Source organism: Oryx dammah, unplaced genomic scaffold (assembly GCF_014754425.2).
Source record: "Oryx dammah isolate SB20612 unplaced genomic scaffold, SCBI_Odam_1.1 HiC_scaffold_17, whole genome shotgun sequence".
Classification (NCBI taxonomy): Eukaryota; Metazoa; Chordata; class Mammalia; order Artiodactyla; family Bovidae; genus Oryx; species Oryx dammah.
In genome coordinates, this window is record NW_024070201.1 from 77,014,989 (window position 1) to 77,038,731 (window position 23,743).

The 23,743-nt window shown below is 40.2% G+C and overlaps 1 protein-coding gene and 1 pseudogene across 1 annotated transcript; both read right to left on the reverse strand.

Moving 5' to 3' along the window:
• Positions 1–4,391: 4,391 nt before the first annotated feature.
• Positions 4,392–5,619, reverse strand: LOC120877054 (annotated as a pseudogene).
• Positions 5,620–21,286: 15,667 nt separating this feature from the next.
• LOC120877055 (olfactory receptor 1009-like) lies at positions 21,287–23,673 on the reverse strand. Its single transcript, XM_040259356.1, is given in 4 exon segments — positions 21,287–22,718; positions 22,721–22,985; positions 23,350–23,534; positions 23,628–23,673. Coding segments are annotated over 2 exon segments (942 nt in total). The 5' UTR covers positions 22,971–22,985; positions 23,350–23,534; positions 23,628–23,673; the 3' UTR covers positions 21,287–22,026.
• Positions 23,674–23,743: the final 70 nt, after the last annotated feature.

Consider the following 23,743-nt stretch of genomic DNA (forward strand, 5'->3'; position numbering starts at 1 on the left):
TACAGTCCATTGGGTCACAGATCGGACACGACTGAGCAAATTTCACTTTCATTTTTCACTATATGGATATACCACTTTGATTATCCATGTATTTGTCAATGGATATTTGGGGTGGGGGGTTCCACATTTTTGACTATGATGAATACTCCAGCTATTGTCAGTAACCTTCTTAGCCATGCAAGGACAGAGCAAAGATTTTCTACTGAAATTAGGATGCATATGATAATATAAAATATTGGCTAGTTTGTGAACATTCATTTCACAAGTACTACTAAGCACCTGCTCTATAGCATGCATTTGACTAGGGGGACAGTGCTGAATGAAAACAGCTTTTTGATTAAAGTACAAAGTACAAGCCTGCCTAGAAATATCAGGACAAAGATGGGGAGCTGGCAGTCTCCTCAGGTAATACGGAAGGCAGTTTGCAGAGAGTGCCCTGATGGCCTGCCCCCCGGGACCCCAGGGAGACTAACCCCGACATCCTCTGCTTTGTTCTCTGCTTTGCCATCGTATGCTAATGTGGTTAATCCAGCCACCTGAACAACTGTCTCCACGGCCCCATTGTGGATAAGGGCCATGGTGCAGCAGGGCAGGTCTGTGGAGAGGCAGTCGGGCAGGAAGGGGTGAATATTGTGTCTGGTGAAGTTTCCTGGCAAATACAGGTCCACCTGGGCTCCCAAATCTGTCTTCACATTCATCAGAAACATGTGCACCTTTAGCTGACTTTTCATTTTACTGACATCTAAGTGAACTCCAGGAGTTGGTGATGGACCAGGAGGCCTGGCGTGCTGCGATTCATGGGGTCGCAAAGAGTCGGACACGACTGAGCGACTGAACTAACTAACTAACTAACTAAAGCTGCAACATGACTGTCTAACACCACGTGAACATTCCACAGTTTAGACATTCATCAGCTTTTGGAATGCGCTATATGCGAACATGAGACTGGATTTGAAATTCATTTGCATTGTAACAGGAAATCTCAACACTGTTTCTCAAAAGGAGAAAATGAAGAAGAGCTTTAACATCATTTCTTTAAATTTAATGTCAGGCCCTCTAAGTATTTGAATGAGGCAAAAACTAAATTTCAAATTATTATTATGGATAAAATTGATAGGGATTCTCTGGTGGCTCAGATGGTAAAGAATATGCCTGCAGTGCAAGAGATCTGGGTTCGATGCTTGGGTCGGGAAGATACCCTGGAGAAGGAAACGGCAACCCACTCCAGGATTCTTGCCGAGGAAGTCCCATGAACAGAGGAGCCTGGCGGGCTACAGTCCATGGGATCACAAAGAATCTGACATGACTTAGTGACTAAACAACACCCACAAATAAAACAGATAACTGATGAGACCTGGCTACAGAGCCCAGGAAACTCTGCTCCATGCTCTGTGGTGAAATAAATGGGAAGAAAATCCAAAAAAGAGGAGATAATATGCATATGTAGAGCTGATTCATTTTGCTGCATAGCAGGAACTAGCAAAACAGGGAAAAGCAACTATACTCTAATTAAAAAAAATAATAATTTTTTTAATTTAAAAGATTATTCTTCAGAAATTTTTCATTGTCATTTCAACTGAAAAAGCTGAGGTAAACTGTTAGAAGCAAACTCAAGTTTTCCATTCAAAAAATTGGAAAAAAAAATTTGTAATTTTTATACAAATTCAAATCACCTTTCTTATCATTTTGAATTGTATTTGTTTCATTAAAGTATGATATTTGAAAATAATATAATATCCCACTTGGATACCCCAATCATTTACCAGTGTCTTCAGGGTGCTGAACAATTAACATGTTTCTTTATGTTACCATGACATGAAATCTATTCAGCTCTATGATGACTACTTATATGTGTCAATTTGGCTGGGTCACAATGCCCATCTGTGGCCAAACATTATTCTAGATGATTCCATGAGGTGTTTTGGGATAGGAATAACATGCAAATCAGTGAACTTTGAATCATCTTGCCCTCCAGCATGTGGATGGGCATCATCTAATCAGTTGAAGGCTTGAATAAAATAAAATTCTGATAGTTCCTGAACAAGAGAGAATCCTGTGGCAGACTCCTTTCAGATTTGAAATTCCAGCATTGGATTTTCCTGTGTCTTCAGCTTGATGGTTGGACTTGAATTATAACAACAACTCTTTCCTAAATCTCCAGCCTATAGAATTTGTACTTGCCAGCCTCCATAATATCATGAGTTCATTACTTAAATGCCATTCTACTTATACACACACGTGCTGTTGGTTCTGTTTCTCTGGAGGACCTTGACTAATACAAACACAAATGACAACATCACACAACGAGAGTTCCTTATGTAACAAGACACTATTCCAGTCACCTCACAAAAATTAACTATGTAACTACTATTATTATCATTTTCACTCTATATATGTGGTTACAGAAGCTCAGAGATATTAAGTAACTTGCCCAGCTTTACACAGCTATTAAGTATAAAAGTAAGAATATAAACCCAAGTTCTGTTTTAATGTATATGATCTTAACTAACATGTATTAATAATATACTTCTTCTCTAGATCTGAATAAGAATAGTGTTTTTCAAACTTCAAGTTCTATTAATGGGAGTAAAATCACTGTGCATGGAGATTGCAGACATCAAATTAAAAGAGGCTTGCTCCTTGGAAGAAAAGCTATAACAAACCTAGATAGCATATTAAAAGGCAGAAACATCATTTTACCTACAAATGTTCATATAGACAAGGCTATGGTTTTTCCAGTAATCATGTACAGATGTGAGAATTGGACCATAAACATGGCTGAGCACTGAAGATGCTTTTGAACTGTGATGCTGGAGAAGACTCTTGAGAGTCCCTTAGACTGCAAGGAGATCAAACCAGTCAGTCCTAAAGGAAATCAACCCCAAATATTCGTTGGAAGGATTAATACTGAAGCTGAAGCTCCAATACTTTGGCCACCTGATGTGAAGAACTGACTTATTAGAAAAGACCCTGGTGCCAGGAAAAACTGAGGGCAAGGGGGTAAGGAGGCGACAGAGGATGAGATGGTTGGATGTCATCACCAACTCAATGGACATGAGTTTGAGTAAACTCCAGGAGTTGGTGATGGACAGGGAGGCGTGGTGTACTGCAGTCCATGGACTTACAAAGAGCTGGACACGACTGAGTGACTGAATTGAACTGAACTATTAAACTTTATTTCTTCTTTAACTATTCCTTTAAACAATTCTATTCTATTCTGTCCTACAAAACTGATTTTACTAACATTCCCATTGTTGTTGTTCAGTCACTAAGTTGTGTCCAACTCTTTGGAACCCCGTGGACTGCAGCATGTCAAGCTTTCTGTCCGTCACTATCTCCTGGAGTTGGCTCAAACTCATGTCAATATATGGTCAAATCTATCAGGTTTTTCCTACAGTTATTTTAAGCTTAAAAAATGCACCACTACCCCCATGTATTTTTACTGGTATTATGTTACACTTATGTTTATCCATCATGATTTTCAAACCAAACCCCCAGAAAATATCCACTAAATATATGTACGACATCTTTTTTACTCATTTATCTATTTATGAACAATTAGGTTGCTTCCATATCTAGGCTATGTAAATAACACTTCTATGAACATTAGGGTACATAAGTCTTTTCAAATAAGTGTTTTTGTTTTCTTAGGATAGATACCCAGGAATGGAATTGTCAGATTGTATGGTAGTCCTATTTTTAATCTTTTGAGGAAATTCCATATTGTTTTTCATAGTGGTTGCTTTAATTTACATCCCTATCCACATGCACAAAGTGTTCCCTTTCTTCACATTTCACCAACACTTGTTATTTCTTGTCTTTTTTAATTTGCCATTCTAACAGGCATGGGGTGATACCTCACTGTGGTTTTACTCAACCATAAAAAAAAAATGAAAATTTGCCATTTGTTACAACATGGATGGACCCAGAAGGTTTAACGTTTAGTGAGATAAATTAGATAGAAAAATACAAATGCTGTACATTTTCTCTCTCTCTCTTTCTCACACACACACACACACATACATATAATTTTACTCCATTCCATCAGAAAGTCTTTCAAGCTTGAAATGCATTAGAGATAAGCCCAAGGGTCTGTGTTACTATAAACAGGCTCTGTGGACCACTCCATTTCTCACAGTTGAACACAAATAGATCTTTAGTTTCTGAGATACATATAACTCCTTGCATTAAGGCCGTTCCCAAAAGTGGTGTGTGTAACCAAGGCTTTCATTCCATTTATGAGGTTGAACATAAAACCCCACACCATTTATTGTACCGGCTCCTATTGATGGGAGCTAAAGGTGCAAACAATGGCATTTTAAAAGTCCAATTCCAAGGATTCAGCAGAAAAAGAAAATATACAGAGTTTTTATTAAAAATAGTAGCTCATACTAAATAATAAACTTTTTCTGAAAATAATTGGACTATGAGGTGGCTGAGAGAAATCAAATTAAATGAGCTGTGGATTTGAACTATAACTTTGGCTTATTATACAGAAAAGATCACATACAAAGCTTAATGAATCCACATTGATTGACAAGATGAATGAATAATTGGATGGATGAATGGATAAAGGGGTACCGCTGCATCCCCAAATACTTGCTAGAGGCCTGGAACCTTAGGAATCCACAGTCTGACATTTTAGCTTTCTCCTCCAATTTCCTTTCTAGATAAGAATTTATGCCCTACAAAGCGTCCTTTTCAACACGGCCCTATGGATGGCATCTTTGACCTCCTTATTCCTCAAGCAATAGGTAAGTGGGTTCAACATGGGGATGCCTGCAGTGCAAACCACGGACACCACTTTGTCGAGACCCAGGGAGACGCGGGCACTAGGCCAGACATAAATAAAGAGAAGAGGGCCACACAGGATAGACACGGCTGTCCGGCATGCAGAGCTGGTAGAGGAGGCTTCGCATCTCCTGCCAGCAGAGTGGATCTTCAGGATGGGGATGAGGATGTCAGTGGAGGAGCCCAGGACAGTCAGGCCACTGTAGATTCCCGCAGCTCCAGCCACGACAAAAACCACCCACTTGTTGAGACTGGTATCAGCACACACAAGGGAAAGCAGAGGGGGCAAGTCACAGAAGAAGCAGTGGATGACATCAGGGCTGCAGAAAGGAAGGCGAAAAGCATCATGTGTGCGTCGTGGGGTTCACGGACGCGGTGACATAGGGACCCACCACCAGCTGGACTCAGAGTCTCTGGGACATGGCGACAAAATACAACAGTGGGTTTCAGATGACGCCACCGCGGCTATAGGCCACGGACGCCAGAGAAAACACTCTGCTATGACGAAGAACCCAAAGCGCCCCTGTTGCCAAGCACAGCCCCAGAAAGAGACAGCTTTCCTCCTCACAAAGAAGTCGGAGAGCGTCTTGGGGCTCACGACAAAAGAGAAGCTCATGTCCACGGAAGACAAATGACTGAGGAAAAAGTACATGGGCCGCGAAGGCGGGGATCCATCTGTATCAGAACAATCGTACCCAAGTTTCCTGTTAGATTGATGAGGTAGAAACTCAGAAGGAGCAGGAAAAGGCAGACCTGCAATTGAGGGCTGAAATTCAAACCTCTGAAGATGAACTCTGTGATCCTCGTGTCTTTCATTAGCCGGGTACAGACTCTGGATTCCACTGGAGAAGAGAAGTTTGGTAAACACATCTTCAAAAAGGGGACACAGGAAAAATAAACTAGTCCCTAGGAGAGCATACGATTTTTAGTTGCATGCTGTGGCTAAGGAAACAGAAGTGAACTAGAGACCAGAGCAAAGGATCAGATTTGAAGCTATAATATTACAAGGCTCCATAGGAATCCATCAATATATGGGTGAGAAAACCACAGCTTAGAAACTCAAATTCCCATAACCAATAGCAGAGGAAATTCCAGAATAAGTATCCGGTAATTCCAACTTCAGTGAAGTTTACCTGAGCTTACCAGGTGGGTACACGCCTGGTGAAGTGATGTAGGAGAGTGAGATGAAACAAGCTGAGAAGAATGAGCAGCTGGTCCGTGTTAGGCCGTGTGCTGTGCACTTCGGGATTACAGCTTAAGCTTAAGTGCATGTTCTGCAAGTGCTCTGACCCTAGGAAAGTTACTTTTCTTCACCTGTGAAATAGGGGTAATAATAGTAATACCTACGTTGTAAATTGCTGTGAGGATTAAATGAGTTAATGCATGCAAACTTATAACAGAGTCTTACTGAGTTCCTAGTAAATGCACACTGATTATTGGCATTTGTGCCTTACATATTGTCTTTAACAAACCTGCAGGCTAAACATCATATCTCCTTTTACATAGGAGCAAAATAAAAGCTTAAGCCTTTCCCTATACTAGTGACCGGCAGAAGTGGGCATTGAGTATTACCTGTCAAAGCAGACTGTAATCTTTCTTTTTTCACACTGTAACAGTGTTTTGTGTGTCTCCACAAATCCTTTCATCTTAAAGAGGTTAAACGTTGTACATTGCAAGAGGAGTACACAATAATGCATTTTGGCTTCCTATTTTTTTGAGCTTACAACCAATGGTCATTAGTTCGAAGCCCATAGGATACTAGAATGCTGAGTTTAAGCAACACTTTATGGAAACAGTACATGAAGGAAACCATGAGAAGAGCCTGAATTAGCCCAACTCTATATCCTCTATGTATTCTTTTTTCATGCACTGTAAGAATGGCCTTGGTTAGGTCAGCTGATCTCTTTGAACCTGAGTTGCTTCATTCATTCAATGTGGCTGAAACCCCTGTAACTTGATCTCTCAGAACTCTTACTCACTTAGAATGAGAGGGTTGATGTGTAAGTGCTCAGGAAACTGCACATACTTTAAATTTTTATTTGCCCAGGAATATTGGAGTTCAACATCACACTTATGCTAAGCAGTTTTCCTTCACTTTTTATTTTGAAATTTATTATTTAACTTTAGCAAGGCTATACCTCTGAGGCCCAATAATACAGCTTGCATGATATTCTTCACTTTAGGGAAATTAAAGAGAAAGATAGGATGGGCCGTCAAGCCATCCACGTGTCACACCCACCACTTGTTTACACTTTCTCCAGGATCACTCAGTTACCTCATCTCAGTCTTCCATTTGCCCTTTGCCAAAAGCTCATCAACTCCTGTCGTCAGTCTTGGTTGCTAAACCTGCTCAAGACTTCTTTACTTTTTTTGAGGTTACAGCCAATGGTCATTTGCCAGGGTCCAGCCCCGGAGGATCCAGGGAATTCGAAGGTGGACGGAGTCGGCAAGGAGAGATTTATTTAATTAGAAATATATGATTAGATTAGAAAAGAATAGTGTAGTAGGAAAAATAGTGGAGAAAAGAGGCTGAATAAGTTGGTTTATGTGGAGAACTAATAAAACCTCAAGACAAGAGGTTTGCACCATCTATGTTAGGCCACTGGCGCCCATTTGAATAGTGGAGGGTGCCCGGCCTTGGGCTCCCTTTCTCGTGGGTCTTAGAAGCCAGGGCAAGTAAGTAGACATGGCGAGCCTCCATGCCCCAGATGGGAATTCAGCCAGAAAATAAAGAAGACACGGGGAGACCAAGCTGCTTCGGTGAGTGAGGCCCCAATAACTTTATTTTTTAAAAAGACTTTTATACCTTTCCCACAAATGATGTTGTGTACATTATCTTCTGGCCTTGGAGGCGTGTGAAACATTTTAAGACCCTCTTTTGATAAAGGCTGCTCAACCAGAAAACTTATTTTCCCTTGAAGTGTTTTTTCTTTATATTTCCAATCTATGTCAGCCTCAGAAAGTACCAAAGTTACGTTTTCACGAAGCAAAGGTGCAGTAAGTTACAACAAGGAAAGAACCAATTAGCTCAAAAGTCTGATGTGGTCAGTTTCAAGGCTACACTTGTTTTTTCTTACATTCTAACTATGTTAACAAATGTGCCCCCAGGTGCACTGTGGATAAAAGATATGGGAACTTAGCAACAAGCATTGGCTCAACAGTGAAATCTTACCCCAGCGCTACTCTAATAACGTTTAACTCTTTGAAAGGCTTTATGTTTTAGGCTTCTGGTGCCTCTCACAGTGAGGGGGAGGGGGGCAGGGGGCTGTAAACAATCACATGCGTAGTTGTAAAAGTCCAGGTAAGGCAAGTTAGAGAGCCATCAGAAGGGTTTGAGCTGAAACACTCCTTTCAAATGCAGAAGACTGAAGCCCTAAGTTAACTTTTTCCAGAGAGTGTCAGAAGAGTGGAAAAGCACAGTACAGTAAAATCAGGCCGACTCTGGTTTGGGGGGGTAGATGTTCAGGAAAACTCAGGGGGAACACCTGAAGCCAGATCATGCCTTTGCATTTTGTCGGGCTTCCTTCCTCATGACCTTTGCCATGGGCAGGATTCCTCACGCTGGCTCCCGGCACTCATTAGTTCGAAGCCCATAGGATACTAGAATGCTAAGTTTACGCATCACTTTATGGAAACGGAACATGGAAGAAACCATGAGAAGAGCCTGAATTAGCCCAACTCTATACCCTCTATGTGTTCTTTTTTCATGCACTGTGAGAATGGCCTTGGTTAAGTCAGCTGATCTCCTTGAACCTGAGTTGCTCAAGCGTTTCTTGTTGGCTGTGCTGGGACTTCACGGCTGAGTGGCTTTTTCCCTGGGTGCGGCGAGCGGAGGCTCCTCTCTAGCCGTGGTGCTCAGGCTTCTCATTGTGGTCCTTCTCCTGCTGTTAAGCACAGGCTCTAGGGTGCTCGGGCCTCAGTAGTTGCAGCCCATGGGCTCGACAGTTGCAGTGTGTGGACTCCACCATGAGCTCAATAGCTGTGGAGCACCCACGAGCTGATCCATAGAATGTTAGATCTTCCCAGGTCAGAGATCAAACCCGTGTCCCCTGCACTGGCAGGTAAAAGGAAGCCCCTGCCCAAACCTTCTACATGACATTTTAATTTCTCAGTTTTTCGATGTGGCTTGATGCCTAGAATAGACTACGGTGTTCCAACAGGTGAGACCACACAGGATGAGGAACTCAAGTCACTCTGGGGTTCAGAGCGCTTAGGATAACAACACCATAGCCCACAATAACCTTCTTTCAGCAGAAAGGAAATCACCCAGATGGCTCAGACTGGAATGTGAGTTGAATTCAGGGCTTTTCTTTTCCCCCGTTCCTGCTGCTAAGGCATCTCTGATCCATTTTATACTCATATTATAATATTGTGGTCCAATTGCAGAACCTAAACTTTTCTCTACCTAGGTTATCTCTTCTTAGACCTTCCTCAACCATCCATCAAAGACAAGGATCATGCCATCGTGGCCATGAGTCAAATATAAAATTTGCTTTCAATTTACTTCACTTATGTTCTCCTGAACTTGCTAAAAATTAGGTAGGAAAAGGAACAGATAATGATTTAGAAGTAAGGAGGCATAAGTTCTTAACTTACGTTTCAATGGGGTCCCTCTTCTTTAAAGATGGCAAGAAGAACTAAAGTAAAAACGAATCAAGCTTGTTAGCTTTCATCTCTTCCCTTACCTTCACACATAGAATGGGTTCAAATTTTCAATAGTCATTTGATTTTACTTTTTACTTTCTTCCAGAAAGAAAGTGTGGAAGACTCCACTGTGACACATACAGAGTCTTGGTCAACTAGCTGAAAGTTCCCTGAATTCATTGCATCATTTTCTCTTTGTTCTTACTGAAGATGTCCTGTGCCTAAAGTGTACTGTATCTTGGGAAAAAACAGTTAAAGGAAAGTGCAATTAAAATTCTGCTCCATAACTTCAGTCACTCCAGTGAGATCTATTTTCTGATAATTTTATATTTGTTTCTAACTGGATATAGGCTCTCCATTTTCTCTAGTTCCAAGCTACACAAAGAAACTCTATGGAATTCTTTGTAAATTAAATTAGTAGAGGGGAATTCTCTGGTATCCAGTGATATCCGGTATCCAGACTTTGCATTCCTTCCGACGCAGGGGGCACAGGTTCAATCCCTGGTCAGGGAGCTAAGATCCCTTGTGCTTTGTGGCCAAAAAACAAAATAACATAAAATAGAAGCAGTATTTGTAACAAACTCAATAAAGACTTTAAAAATGATCCACATCCAAAAAAAAAACTTAAAAAATAATGAAGGAAATGTGAACACACGTTTATTGTGATTGATAAGCTGATGCTGCCACCTTGTGGCAACGTTTAACACCACCTTGAAAAGGAACTATAACAATGTTACTTACTTCACTAAGAACCTTGCCTACACTTTATTTGAACACACCCTATATTCAATATGGGGGCAATATAGCAGAAAGTGGGCTTCCCTGGTGGCTCAGACTGTAAGGAATCTGCCTGCAATGCCGGAGATGCGGATTCAATCTCTGGGTAGAAAGTTCCTCTGGAGAAAGGAATGACTACCCACCTCAGTGCTCTTGCCTGGACAATTCCATGGACAGAGGAGCCTGGGGGGCTACAGTCCACGGGTCGCAAAGAGTCAGACACAACTGAGCAACTAACGCTTTCTATATGCACTGAAGCTCCCCTGGTGGCTCAATGATAAAAAGTCTGCAGGCAATGCAGGAGACACGGATCCCATCCCTGGGTTGGAAAGATCCCCTGGAGGAGGGAATGACAGCCCACTCCAGTATTTTTGCCTGGAGAATTCCATGGACAGAGGAGCCTGGTGGGCTGCAGTCCACAGAGTCAGACGAGACTGAGTGATTATCACTTTCACTTCATTGTATTCACTGAGATCCTATATTCAATATGGGGGCAATATAGCAGAAAGTGGGTTTCCCTGGTGGCTCAGACTGTAAGGACTCTGCCTGCAATGCCGGAGATGCGGATTCACTCTCTGGGTCAGGAGAGATTGGAGATGAATAAAAGGAGATGAATAAAAATGTGGAGGGGAATCTTTCATTCTAATACTAACTATTTAAAGTAGGGTTTATAACAGTTTAGAAAATAAGGTCGTTTTGAGGAAATCTTTATTAACGTGATGCTGGAGCAGGACTGGTATGAGTCTTAGAAGCTAACGTTTTGTCACGTTCCTTTCAGAATACCCTGAGATAGACCTGTTGCTGTTCTCTAGCCACTAAGTCGTGTCAGACTCTTTGCGACTCCATGGTCTGTAGCCCGCTAGGCTCCTCTGTCCGTGGGATTTCCCAGGCAAGAATTCTGGAGTGGGTTGCCATTTCCTTCTTCCAGGGATCCTCCCGATTCCTGGATGGAATCCATGTCTCCTGCATTGCTAGGTGGATTCTTTACTGCTGAGCCACTGGGGAAGCCTAAGATAAAGCTAACACATTTCTAGTGAATAAACTGCTTCAGAGTCATGTATTTTCCTAGACCCTGATGACAAATAAGTAGTGTTTCTCCAGGACATTTGATCAATAAGAATTCCCCTTTTCCTGGGCTACTAAAATTTTATAAAGTTTAATTAAGAACTGATATGGTCTTATGCCTATAAAGATGATAATATGGAATTTTTATTAACTTGAAGAATATTGTACACTCATGGCTAATTCGTGTGAATGTATGGCAAAAGCCACTACAATACTGTAAAGTAATTAGCCTCCAATTAAAATAAATTAATTTGCAAAAATAAAAAATTTTTAAAATTATCTTACTGAAGTATAAAAAAAGAAAGCTATTGCATTTACTTTGCAAATCAAATTTAAAAATCTCAAAACCTACAGTCAATTCTGCTATAAATGTTTTTATATAAAAAAAGAATATTGATAATAAAAATAGTAAAATATCACTTACAATCTTCTGAGCACTTTTTATGATCTCTTACTTATTTTTATATTCATCCAGTGCCTCACATAATGTTATCTCCATTTCATAGATGAGCAAAATAAATCTTTTGTTTAAATTATCTGTGATACTAAATACTGCTTCTTATTTTAAATTTTTCATCATGGAGTCTCACTTGCATAACCTGAAATTAACTGGGATGTTCCCACTTAACTTCTCTTTTTCTGCCTCTGTCTCTGTCTCTCTGCCTCTCACACACACAAAAAAATCTAAGCACATTAAAAATGACCTTTTTTTTCTAAGTGTTTCTCACATTGCTTTGGCCTAGGAAATTGTGAAAATGGTGTCTTTCTCTCACAAAAATATCTTCTTTAAACGTTCCTCTCTCTTGCCTCAAAGTTTCATTTCAAATGTGTTTATCTGACTTACCAGATTTCCCTTTTCCCTTCTTTGGCAACAGAATTACTCTTTTATTATAAATAACTTGTCCATCCTAGACCTGGTATGGCTGTCAATCATGAGACCCTGTCTCTCCCAAATCACTGACTTAAGCACTTGCTCCAGATGAGGAAACCAGTGAGTAAACCCCAACACTCTGGACACAGCCACCAGATTACTAAGCACGAGTTGGGTCAAAATCAGCATTTGTTTCTCTTGAAGGGTGTCAACTGGAGAGAAAGACAGTCAATAGAAACTATTTCTTTACTATCTTCTCTGAATATTACTATATTTTAATGTGCTAAACCTAAAAACCAAGTCAACAGTCAACCAAAGGATGGTCCAGACAAGCTGTGGCCACCTCTGCCTCCAAAACAGGCATCTGGGTTAATTTGAATCAGGATTGCCTAGTCCTATGATATAAAACTCAAAATAAGTGACTTTCAACAAGTGCCGGGGTCCAGCCCCGGTGGATCCAGGGTGATTCGAAGGTGGGGACGGAGTCGGCGTCCTTGGAAATAAATTATTTAATTACAGATAGAGAGGGATTAGAAAATTAGCAGAGAAAAAGAGGCTGAATAACTTGGTTCACATGGAATATCAATCACCACCTACGTAGGCCGCAGGCGTCTTCCCGTTCTCCCGAAGGAGAGGAGGCACTGAGGCTCCCCTGGTCCGATCTTAGAAGCCCAGGCAGAATTAGTAGGCTTGGTGGGTACTCATGCACCAGATGGGAATTCAGCCAGAAAAACGGGGAGCAGGAAAGAACGACATGAACGATCAGTCTTTCTGGAAACTGATCCCATTTCTTTATTTTTGGGTTTGCTTATATACCTTTTGTTACACATAGGGATGAATACAGAGTCATGCGAGGGTCAGCAGTTCTGACCATTATCAAAATCAGATGCTTTACATAAAAAAAGGTCTTAGGAGTTTTACATCATCTTCTGGCCATGAGACCTGCTGACATTTTATGATCCTTTCTTTCTGATAACCAAAAAATTTATTTTTTCCAAGGGTGTTTTTTCTTAAACCAGGCACCACCCTCCAAATAAAGTTGCATTCCTATAGGGTGAGGGTGTAGTGAGTTACAATCAAGAAAGGAATTTACTTAACCCAAGGTTAACATGATTAATCTTAAAGGTTAGTTCTTATTTCTCCTATATGCTTAAAGGTTAATACTTATTTCTCCTATATGTTAGTTATATTCATTATAAGTGCAGGGAATATGGAGATTTAGCAGCAAACATCAGCCCAACAAATGAAAATCCTTTCACCAATGTTCCCCTTAAGATCTATTTAGTTTTAAGATAGTGATAAAGTTACATTTTTACATAGCAAGTACACAGTGATTTATAACAAATACAGTGGTCTATTACAAAAGAGAAAATTCATTAACTCAAAAAGTCTAGTATTGCTAACCTTAAAAACTACTATATTTCCTTTTCTATATTCCAAATACATTGATTAATATATTCCCAGGTGCCTAAGGATATGGAGGCCTGGCAGCAATCATTGACTCAACAATGAGAAAAGCCCTATGCTAATTAAGACTTTCAAAATACTCCAAAACTCTCTGTGCTGTTTATGGTTGAGAGGTAGTAAACAGTCATGTGCATAGTGGCAGGAGTATGGATAATCCTGTCACACAAGCTAGTCTGTCAGCAGAGAGGTTTGACCTGAGACACCCTTGTCCCACCCAGGGTAGGGAATTAGCAGCAATTATTGGCAGAACAAATGAAAAACCCTTCACCAATATAATTCCTAACCAACCCATTATACTGACAATTTCCAACTTCCCAAAGGAATTTGCCTTTAGTAAGTCTAAAACATCTCGTGCCTCTCAGGTTGGGAGGCTGTAAACAATCACATGTGGCCGGACGAACCTATACAGGTGGGCTAGATAACCTTCAGAGGAGTCCATAAGCTGAAACACCCTGGTCACGCCCAGGAATTTTTATTGACTTGGAGCTGCAAGTTAACTCCTTCTCCGAGAGAAATGGTGATGGGGGAGAGCCCCCTGTAAAGTCAGAGGTGTAGGTGAGGGCATAAAACAGACTCTGGTTTTGGGGGTAGATGCTCGGGAACAGGGGGTTTCCTGAGGCTTGATCACGCCTTTGCGTATGCCAAGCCTCCTTCCTCATGACCTTTGCCATGGGTGGAGTTCCTCACGCTGGCCCCCAGCAAAAAAGTATTTAAAGGAATTTATTTTTACCATAATATAGGACTAATACGGTTGTACAAAGTATCAGGGATAGGAATGCTTCCTCATGGTCCAAAATGATTGCTCAAGTTCCAACCATTAAAGCCGCACAAGGGAGCTAGCTGAGAAGAAAGACACTCTCTGGAAGTATAAGAAGACTTCTTATAGGTACCTCACAAATCTTCCAGTTACCCGTCAGGACTTAGTAACATGTCAACACCCAATTACAAAGGACGATGAGAAATGCAGTCTTTTATACCGGTTTCCCAGGTAGCACTAGTGGTAAAGAACCCATAGGATATGCGGGTTCAATCCTTGGGCCGAGAAGATCCCCTGGAGAAGGAAATAGTAACCCACTCCAGTATTCTTGCCTGGAGAATCCCACGGACAGAGAAGAGTCGGACACAATGAAAGCAACTTGGCATGCATGCATACAGGTTTCAATGTACCAACCAAACATAGGTCATCTGTTAAAGATGTTCAGAATGAAACATGGGATGTTTCTTCAGTAATTTCTGCCACAGAAGTAGATGGAGTCCGTTTAACTTCTCATCTATTGTTTTTCCTCAGTGATCTGACTATGATGATGGCATTAATACAATAGCTAGAAGTACAAGCTTTACTGTCTGAGGATCTGAGTTGGAACCCCAAACCCCACTACAAACCAGCGCATGACCCTGCCTCCACTGCAAGATATACTCCACCTATTTATGCTTTTCTTTCATAGTAGTACTGGTCACAGTTTGATTTGTCTTTATTTGCAAGCCTCTCTCCTCTCAACACGTTACTCCCCTGATGGCTCAGAGGTTAAAGTGTCTGCCTACAATGCGGGAGACCTGGGTTGGATCCCTGGGTCAGGAAGATCCCCTGGCGAAGGAAATGGCAGCCCACTCCAGTATTCTTGCCTGGAGAATCCTGTGGACAGAGGAGCCTGGTGGGCTACAGTCCATGGGGTCACAGAGTCAGATACCACTGAGCGACTTCACTTTCTTTCTTTCTTTCTTTCTCCTCTCAGTGGAATGTAAGCTCCATGTAGGAAGGGTCTTTGCTTGTGTGGCTCACAGATAAATCCTCAGAACCTGGGATACTGCCTATCAAGCATCATGTTATTATAGGTCATCACAAGTGTATTTGTTAATCATATAAATTATTTTGGCAATTAAAACTCCTACTGAGAAGAATAGTTAATAAGAATAGTCCAATTAAAAGTATTTAGGATTTATGATTTAAATAGGCAAAAGAATATTCCATAAGAAATCTTTTCAAATATTACATGTACATACACAGAAAGATACTGGAAGAATATAAACAAATGATTTAACACAAATGTTCTGTACAGACCAACCATATTATATAAGGACTTTTGTTTTTTAATATCCCATTAGCTCATAAAATAAATTATATACATCAACATATTTCTGAGTTCTACATATACTATACGAATACATATATACAAGAAATAACTGAAATAAACATATGAAAATAGCTGCAGTTTGTATATGCAACTAGTACAACTACATGCGATTTTTATCTCTTTCATGTTCTATTTTCCAAATATTTTAGAGTGATTTTAAGTACCAGCTCCAGAAGTGTCTTTTATTATTCTTCTTAGGCAACAAAAAAAAATTTTTTTTTTTAACTTTAGTCACATATGTTTTATATTCTTATTAGTTTTTTGTTGGATTTTTACACTAAATTGTATAATAACCCAAGCAAGTTGAAATATCCTCTCAATTTTTAAAAAAACTGCCCATCATTTTTAAAGAGTGATAAAAACCATGGTCCAAGAAAGTAATTTATGGAATCTCCAGGATGGCTCAAAACGTGTCACACTCAACGGGATCTTTTGTGAAGGATACAGACAAATCTACTCTCTATCGGCATCAGGATATCTGACTTCAACCCCATTATGTTTGGCTTTGAAATGGTTCAAGTGAGATTTGGGGAGGGTGCAGTCACTGACCCATCACCCTGAGTTCAGATGGGAGCCACTTCCAGCTAGATGGGAGGTCCACTCTTTGAATGAGCTCCACTTAAAGCCTCCTAGCCTTGACAAAATCGAATGTCTACTCGAATAATCTGTGTGTTTCAGGGAATTTTCAAACACCTGAAGAAGACCCAAGAGCCCCTAATCCTTTCTAAAGGTTGGGTTCTGCATCAAGAGATATTTCAGATGCTCAGGGACTTACAGTAAACACTGTATCCTCTTTCCTGACCAATTACTCTTTCTTAAATTGTTTATAAATATTTCTTTCTTTGATTGAAACATAAAATGAGGTACAGTTTGCCCTGATGGACTCTCCAGACATGAGATGAACAAATTCTAAGCCTATAGGACCTACACTGTTTCTATCATCACTTTAGCTCCCCAGAGATGCAAGAGTCAGTCTTTCTAGAGGAGGAGGATGAACTGTGGTTTGCATCAATTACTGCTGAGATTCAGAGTAGTCACTGGATGACCTTGAATGAATTCCCTGGCTTTTTTCTTATGTAGCTATCTTCCCAGATTGCTTCAAAGGGGCCCAGAGTCATCTCACTTGGCCTAGGGGAAACACGTGAGTCATGAAGCTCCATGTAGCCTTAGGCTCACCCAGAACTACCTGGACCCAAATAACTCAGGCATAGTAGGATTTTGTATTCTTGCCACCTCTTCTTAATATCTTCTGCTTCTGTTAGGTCCAGACCATTTCTGTCCTTTATTGAGTCCATCTTTGTGTGAAATGTTCCCTTGGTATCTCTAATATTCTTGAAGAGATCTTTAGTCTTTCCCATTCTGTTGTTTGCCTCTATTTCTTTGCATTGATCACTGAGGAAGGCTTTCTTTTCTCTTCTTGCTATTCTTTGGAACTCTGCATTCAGATGCTTATATCTTTCCTTTTCTCCTTTGCTTTTCACTTCTCTTCTTTTCAAAGCTATTTGTAAGGCCTCCCCAGACAGCCATTTTGCTTTTTTGCATTTCTTTTCCATGGGGATGATCTTGATCCATGCCTCCTGTACAATATCACGAACTTCTGTGCATAGTTCATCAGGCACTCTATCTATCAGATCTAGTCCCTTAAATCTATTTCTCATTCCCACTGTATAGTCATAAAGGATTTGATTTAAGTCATACCTGAATGGTCTAGCGGTTTTCCCTACTTTCTTCAATTTAAGGCTGAATTTGGCAGTAAGGAGTTCATGTTCTGAGCCACAGTCAGCTCCCAGTCTTGTTTTTGTTGACTGTATAGAGCTTCCCCATCTTTGGCTGCAAAGAATATAATCAATCTTATTTCAGTGTTGACCATCTGGTGATGCCCATGTGTAGAGTCTTCTCTTGTGTTGTTGGAAGAGGGTGTTTGCTATGACCAGTGCATTTTCTTGGCAAAACTCTATTAGCCTTTGCCCTGCTTCATTCCGTATTTGCCTGTTACTCCAGGTGTTTCTTTTCTTTTTCTTTCTTTTTTTTTTTTTTTTTTGTTTCTTTTTTTTTTAATTTTATTTTTTTTAACTTTATTTTTTTACTTTACAATACTGTATTGGTTTTGCCATGACTTCCCACTTTTGCATTCCAGTCCCCTATAATGAAAAGGACATCTTTTTTGGGTGTTAGTTCTAAAAGGTCTGGTAGTCTTCATAGAACCATTCAATTTCAGCTTCTTCAGTATTACTGGTCAGGGCATAGACTTGGATTACCATGATATTGAATGGTTTGCCTTGGAAATGAACAGAGATCATGCTGTCATTTTTGAGATTGCATCTAAGTACTGCATTTTGGACTCTTTTGTTGACCATGATGGCTACTCCATTTCTTCTGAGGGATTCCTGCCCACAGTAGTGGATATAATGGTCATCTGAGTGAAATTCACCCATTCCAGTCCATTTTAGTTCGCTGATTCCTAGAATGTCAACGTTCACTCTTTCCATCTCTTGTTTGACCACTTCCAATTTGCCTTGATTCATGGACCTAACATTCCAGGTTCCTATGCAATACGACTCTTTACAGCATCGGACCTTGCTTCTATCACCAGTCACATCCACAGCTGGGTATTGTTTTTGCTTTGGCTCCATCCCTTCATTCTTTCTGGAGTTATTTCTCCACTGATCTCCAGTAGCATATTGGGCACCTACCGACCTGGGGAGTTCCTCTTTCAGTATCCTATCATTTTGCCTTTTCATACTGTTCATGGGGTTCTCAAGGCAAGAATACTGAAATGGTTTGCCATTCCCTTCTTCAGTGGACCACATTCTGTCAGACCTCTCCACCATGACCCATCCATCTTGGGTGGCCCCACATGGCATGGCTTAGTTTCATTGAGTTAGACAAGGTTGTGGTCCATGTGATCAGATTGGCTAGCTGTCTGTGATTGTGGTTTCAGTCTGTCTGCCCTCTGATACCCTCTCACAACATCTCCTGTCTTACTTGGGTTTCTCTTACCTTGGACGTAATTTTCGGTCTCTGGATGACTTTTTTAATGTTGCCATATATTTCTTCTAGTCCAAAATCACAGGGTAATTAGATCAGTTTTGTGATAGTATGTTATAACATCAAAATTAGTGTTAGAAGTTCAACTGTCAAAAAACTCATTAGAGATTGGGACAGGAAAAAAAACAAAGGAATGCTCCAGAAATTTTCTTTGGCGCAGAGATCTAATAAAGGTATTTTAAGGAATTGTGTGTGGTTCAAAGGGCTTCCCAGATGGTGCTATTGGTAAAGAACCTACCTGCCAATGCAGGAGACTTAAAAGATATGGGTTCTTTCCCTGGGTGTGGAAGATCCCCTGGAGCAGGGCATGGCAACCCACTCCAGTATTCAGGCCTGGAGAATCCCATGGACAGAGGAGCCTGGTGGGCTACAGTCATGGGGTCATAAATAGACAAGATTGAAGCAACGTAGCACGCTTGCTTGTGGTTCAAAGTCAAGATTAAGAGCAATGTCTTGGCAGCAGGATTTGATGCATGGGGTTTGAACTTTATTCTTTTCCTGGGAAAGTGGAAAGCAATCATGGTATCCAAATGACAGGAACATAAATTCTGATCAAGCAGCCTCTCCTTTTCCCATTCATTCAGAAACCTTGCTAAATGGTATAGAATCATAGGACCATTCCCAGTTCATTTGATTTTCAAAGAAGCTCTTTTTTCCCCCATATCCTGTATTGGATATGAATTTAGGTCTTAGGGGGAAAAAAATCTTCTTTTTTCTAAATATTCCTTTTGTTGATGAGACCTTAGGCTTCACTCCTTTAGAGAACGTCAGGAAAACTTGGAAGACTCAGTCATAGAGAAAGAAGCAGTTCTCATCCAGTGTAGAGACCACGCAGGGTAAAAGCAAGGGTGAAAGTCTGTGCCCTCCAGCAGCTGAGTGTATTCTCACAGTGGCCATAAGGAGGTAAACAGAGAGTACATGGACTGCAGCCCACCAGGCTCCTCTGTCCATGGGATTCTCCAGGCAAGAATACTGGAGTGGGCTGCTATTCCCTTCCCCAGGCTATCTTCAGGACTCAGGGTTGGAACCAGGGGCTCCTGCATTGCAGGCAGATTCTTTACCATCTGAGCCACCAGGGGAGCCCCCTTTTGACTTTCTTTCCCACACAGATGGCTAGGCCATACCTATAACTCCAGACACAAACAGTAACAACCTGGATATTGGGGACAGAGGATCTCATTATGTTATGTTATTCTATAAATATAAACATTCCATAATAAAAATATTTTTGAGTAAAAATACGTTGAATGGAGTGTCAGAGCATTTGATGGCAAATAGTAGGGCAATGTCTTAGAAATGACCTGGAGAATAATTGGAAATCAGCAGTTGTCATGAGCTATAATGGTGTTCACAAACCCAAGAGCAGAAACCCTCTCCACCACCGTAACACATCATCTGTGTGGCTCAGCAAATAAATAGAGTTCTGGTTTCCAGAAGATATTTAGATGCCATAGATGTTTAGAGGAACCACTTACCATCTGCAAGAACCCCAAGAACCTCTGCTCTAAGGCACAGATCAGAACAGTGATAATTTTCTTTCCATCAAGAGAAAGAAAAGTCACCCCATTTCACTATTAGTAGCAAACACATACACATTTGAAATGGTTCATCCCACCCTCCATCTAATTAATTGTTTCTACAATAAATAAATAATAGAAATTAAATGGAGGAAATTTCTGAGCTAACACCCTGATCCTTTTAATAGCATCCTACTAGCACTATTTCTGTCTCTCTGACTATTTAGCACATGCCTCATTCCTGCAGAGACAACAGCTTCATTGAATGCAGGTTATTATTCCTAGCCTGTACACTGTGGCTCCACGTCATGGTATCCAGTTGATTCCATAGTCTGCTCACTTCCCTTGAACCCAAGTCACTCCATGCCCAGTCCAGTCCCTGTAATGCACTATTCTTAGTATAGTTGCAATGTTCAAAGCAGGTACAACTTCTGGTGTGAGGAAGAAGGATTGTGACACTATCCTTTCATCAATACTGCCTGAGAAATCATTTGCTTATCCAACAACCCCATCAAGACACTTATCTGGGCAGGGGGTTGAGCTAGATTCTACACCCTAGTTCTTTCCTACATCACTACTCAAGCATGTCTGTTTTTGTTTTGTTTTGGTTCCCCTACTCATATGTGGATCTCTGTATAGCCTAGAGATAAATTTTACATTTTTAAATCACCAATAGTGATTTTTAGCTATCAAGGCTAAAAATAGATGTTGTTAGAATTTAGTTTATACCAAATGGATACTTTTCAAAAAGCACTTAACTTTTATGAAAATGATTGCAATTCATATAATTCCTCTTTGGATTCTTCTGAGGTTGAGGGGAGCAGAAAGGTGTTGAAATAATTTTTATCTCCATTCTATTGTATTTTTCTAGTTTGAAAAGAATAACAGAAAAATACTAACAAGACAATAAGAAATAAATTTTCTGCATTTTAGTTACCAATAACTTCTCAGCACATTGTTCCTGATTTTTTAGAAGTTTTCTCATTTTTTTCATTCACTTCTTTGTAATTTATTTCTGCTTTCTGTAGTAAGCTATCTCTATCTTTATTTGAAAGAACTAGGGAAAACTGAATATTAATACTAATGTAATAGTTGGAAAACTAAAGAGTTTTTGTTGTTGTTGTTGTTTTGCTTTTGTTTTTTGGTTAACATTTTTCTTCACTTGCTTAGCTGCATTTTCTTTTTATTTTCAGTGATCATGATATTGTATTTTTGGAAGGTAAGAATTAAGAAAATAAGCATAATAGATATTAAATATAATGTATGGAGCATTATTTACTTTTTAAAGGCATATGTAAGAGAAGTAAATGTTCTGTTTGATATTTTCAACTCTACATGTAAGGATAGGGGTAATGTTTGCTGTTCCAAAGAATCTCACCTCATCTGGACATTTCTGTTGGTCCAACTAGTGTGAGAGTATTAGTAACTAGGTTTCCTCAACATTTATTAGATTCGATCATATTCTCAGCAATGAAGATGTTTGAGGAGAAAGAATCACTCCGAGTCTGGGTGACTGGGGATTTTTATCACTAATAGGAACATGATGAAATGGAGCTTTTAAAAAAAGGTACTAAAATAAAAATCATGTGGAAGAATGGAAGGATAGCACCCCCAAATTCTGCAAATTTTTTAGCATCTTTGGGTGATGGTCAGATAGTCTAACCATGTCTAGAAGCTTTACTTTTAAAATCTATTTTCTGTTTTAGATGAAAATTTAACTTTTGAGGCAAAACTTTCTCCCGGCGATGATCCTGCACATAGCAGCTTTCACTTCTTTATTTCTCAAGCTGTAGATGAGAGGATTCAACATGGGAATCACTGCTGTGTAGAACACTGCCACCACTTTATTGAGATCCAGAGAAAAAACTGCGCCTGGCCTCACGTAGATAAAGAAGAGAGTCCCATACAAGATGGAAACAGCTGTGAGGTGGGAGGAGCAGGTGGAAAAGGCCCTGTGCCTCCCATGAGCAGAGCGGATGCTCAGGATAGAGATGAGGATGTAAAGATAGGAGATTAATATAGTCAGGCTGCTGACGACAAGTACAGCTCCAGCCACGATGAAAACTAGCAATTTATTGATCCGCGTGTCAGCACATACCAGAGAGAGAAGCGGGGACATGTCACAGAAGAAGTGATTGATAATGTTGGAACCACAAAAAGGAAGTCGGAAAGCAGCTGTTGTGTGGGTCATGGTATTCAGAAATCCAACAGCGTAAGGTCCGACCACCAGCTGTGTGCAGAGTGTGGGGGACATGACAACTGAATACAGCAGTGGGCTACAGATGGCCACGTAGCGGTCAGAAGCCATGGATGCCAGGAGAAGGCACTCGATGGCTACAAAGAACCCAAAGAACCACTGCTGCAAGGCGCAGCCCAGGAAAGAAATGGCTTTCTTTTCAGCGAAGACTCTCTGAGCATCTTGGGGCCAACCACGGATGGAAAGCAGACATCCACAAAGGACAGGTGACTGAGAAAAAAGTACATCGGTGTGTGCAGGCGGGAATCCATCTGGATGAGGATAATCATGCCCAGGTTTCCAGTCATGGTAACAAGGTAAAAAAGAAGGAGGAGCAAAAAGAGGAAGCCTTGCGCATGCGGATGGTACTTTAAGCCTGTGAAAATAAACTCCATGACCCTGGTATAGTTTTCACCAGCCATTGGTTAATTCAGTCACTAGAGTGAAAAAAAAAAAAAAAAAAAAAAACAAGAAATTGATAGTGCACAAAGCTTTAAATTACTTAAAAGCGTAACATTATCCATATGGAAAGAAATTGCAGGTTTTCAGTTTAGGAACGTTGGCATAAAAAAGCTAGAATAAAACGCCAGCAAATCAAATACAGTTCTAAAGAGCAATATGGCTTAAATGTTTTAGAGAGAAAATTAGGGTTTAACTAAGAGTTTGTTCGACATTAGAGAACCTATAAAATATTTTAAATGTTGGTCAGTCTTATTTTCCCATAAATCCATTTAACTCATCTTGAACATTCGAAGATAAATAGAGAAGCAGAAATAGGTTTAAAAAGTGAGTTAAACTTACATGTCAGTGAGTTCCTTTCTTCTTTAGAGAATTAACACTGGAGTACAAACTGTGCTCTTTTTTTCAGCACGCATTTCATCTTCCCAGCCAGACCTGTGCCTTTGCACAGAGAGGAAGTCCGACTGTCTAGCAGTCACTTGGTTGTATTCTTAGTTTTTCCTCCAAGGAAGTAGGAAGATTTCACTCTGAAAAAGAATTTCCACATGAATTAAGGTTTTAAGAAGTAGTTACATCATTTTTTGTTCTGGGAGCATTTGTTTCCCTAAAGTGTGCCATACCTTGGGAATTTTATTAAGAGGAGAGTAAATTAAAATGTTCTTGCTGCCTCTAAATGCTTTTAAAAATCCTCTGGGATCAAAATATTTGTTTTCTGTGTTTGACTCCTTTGCTTACT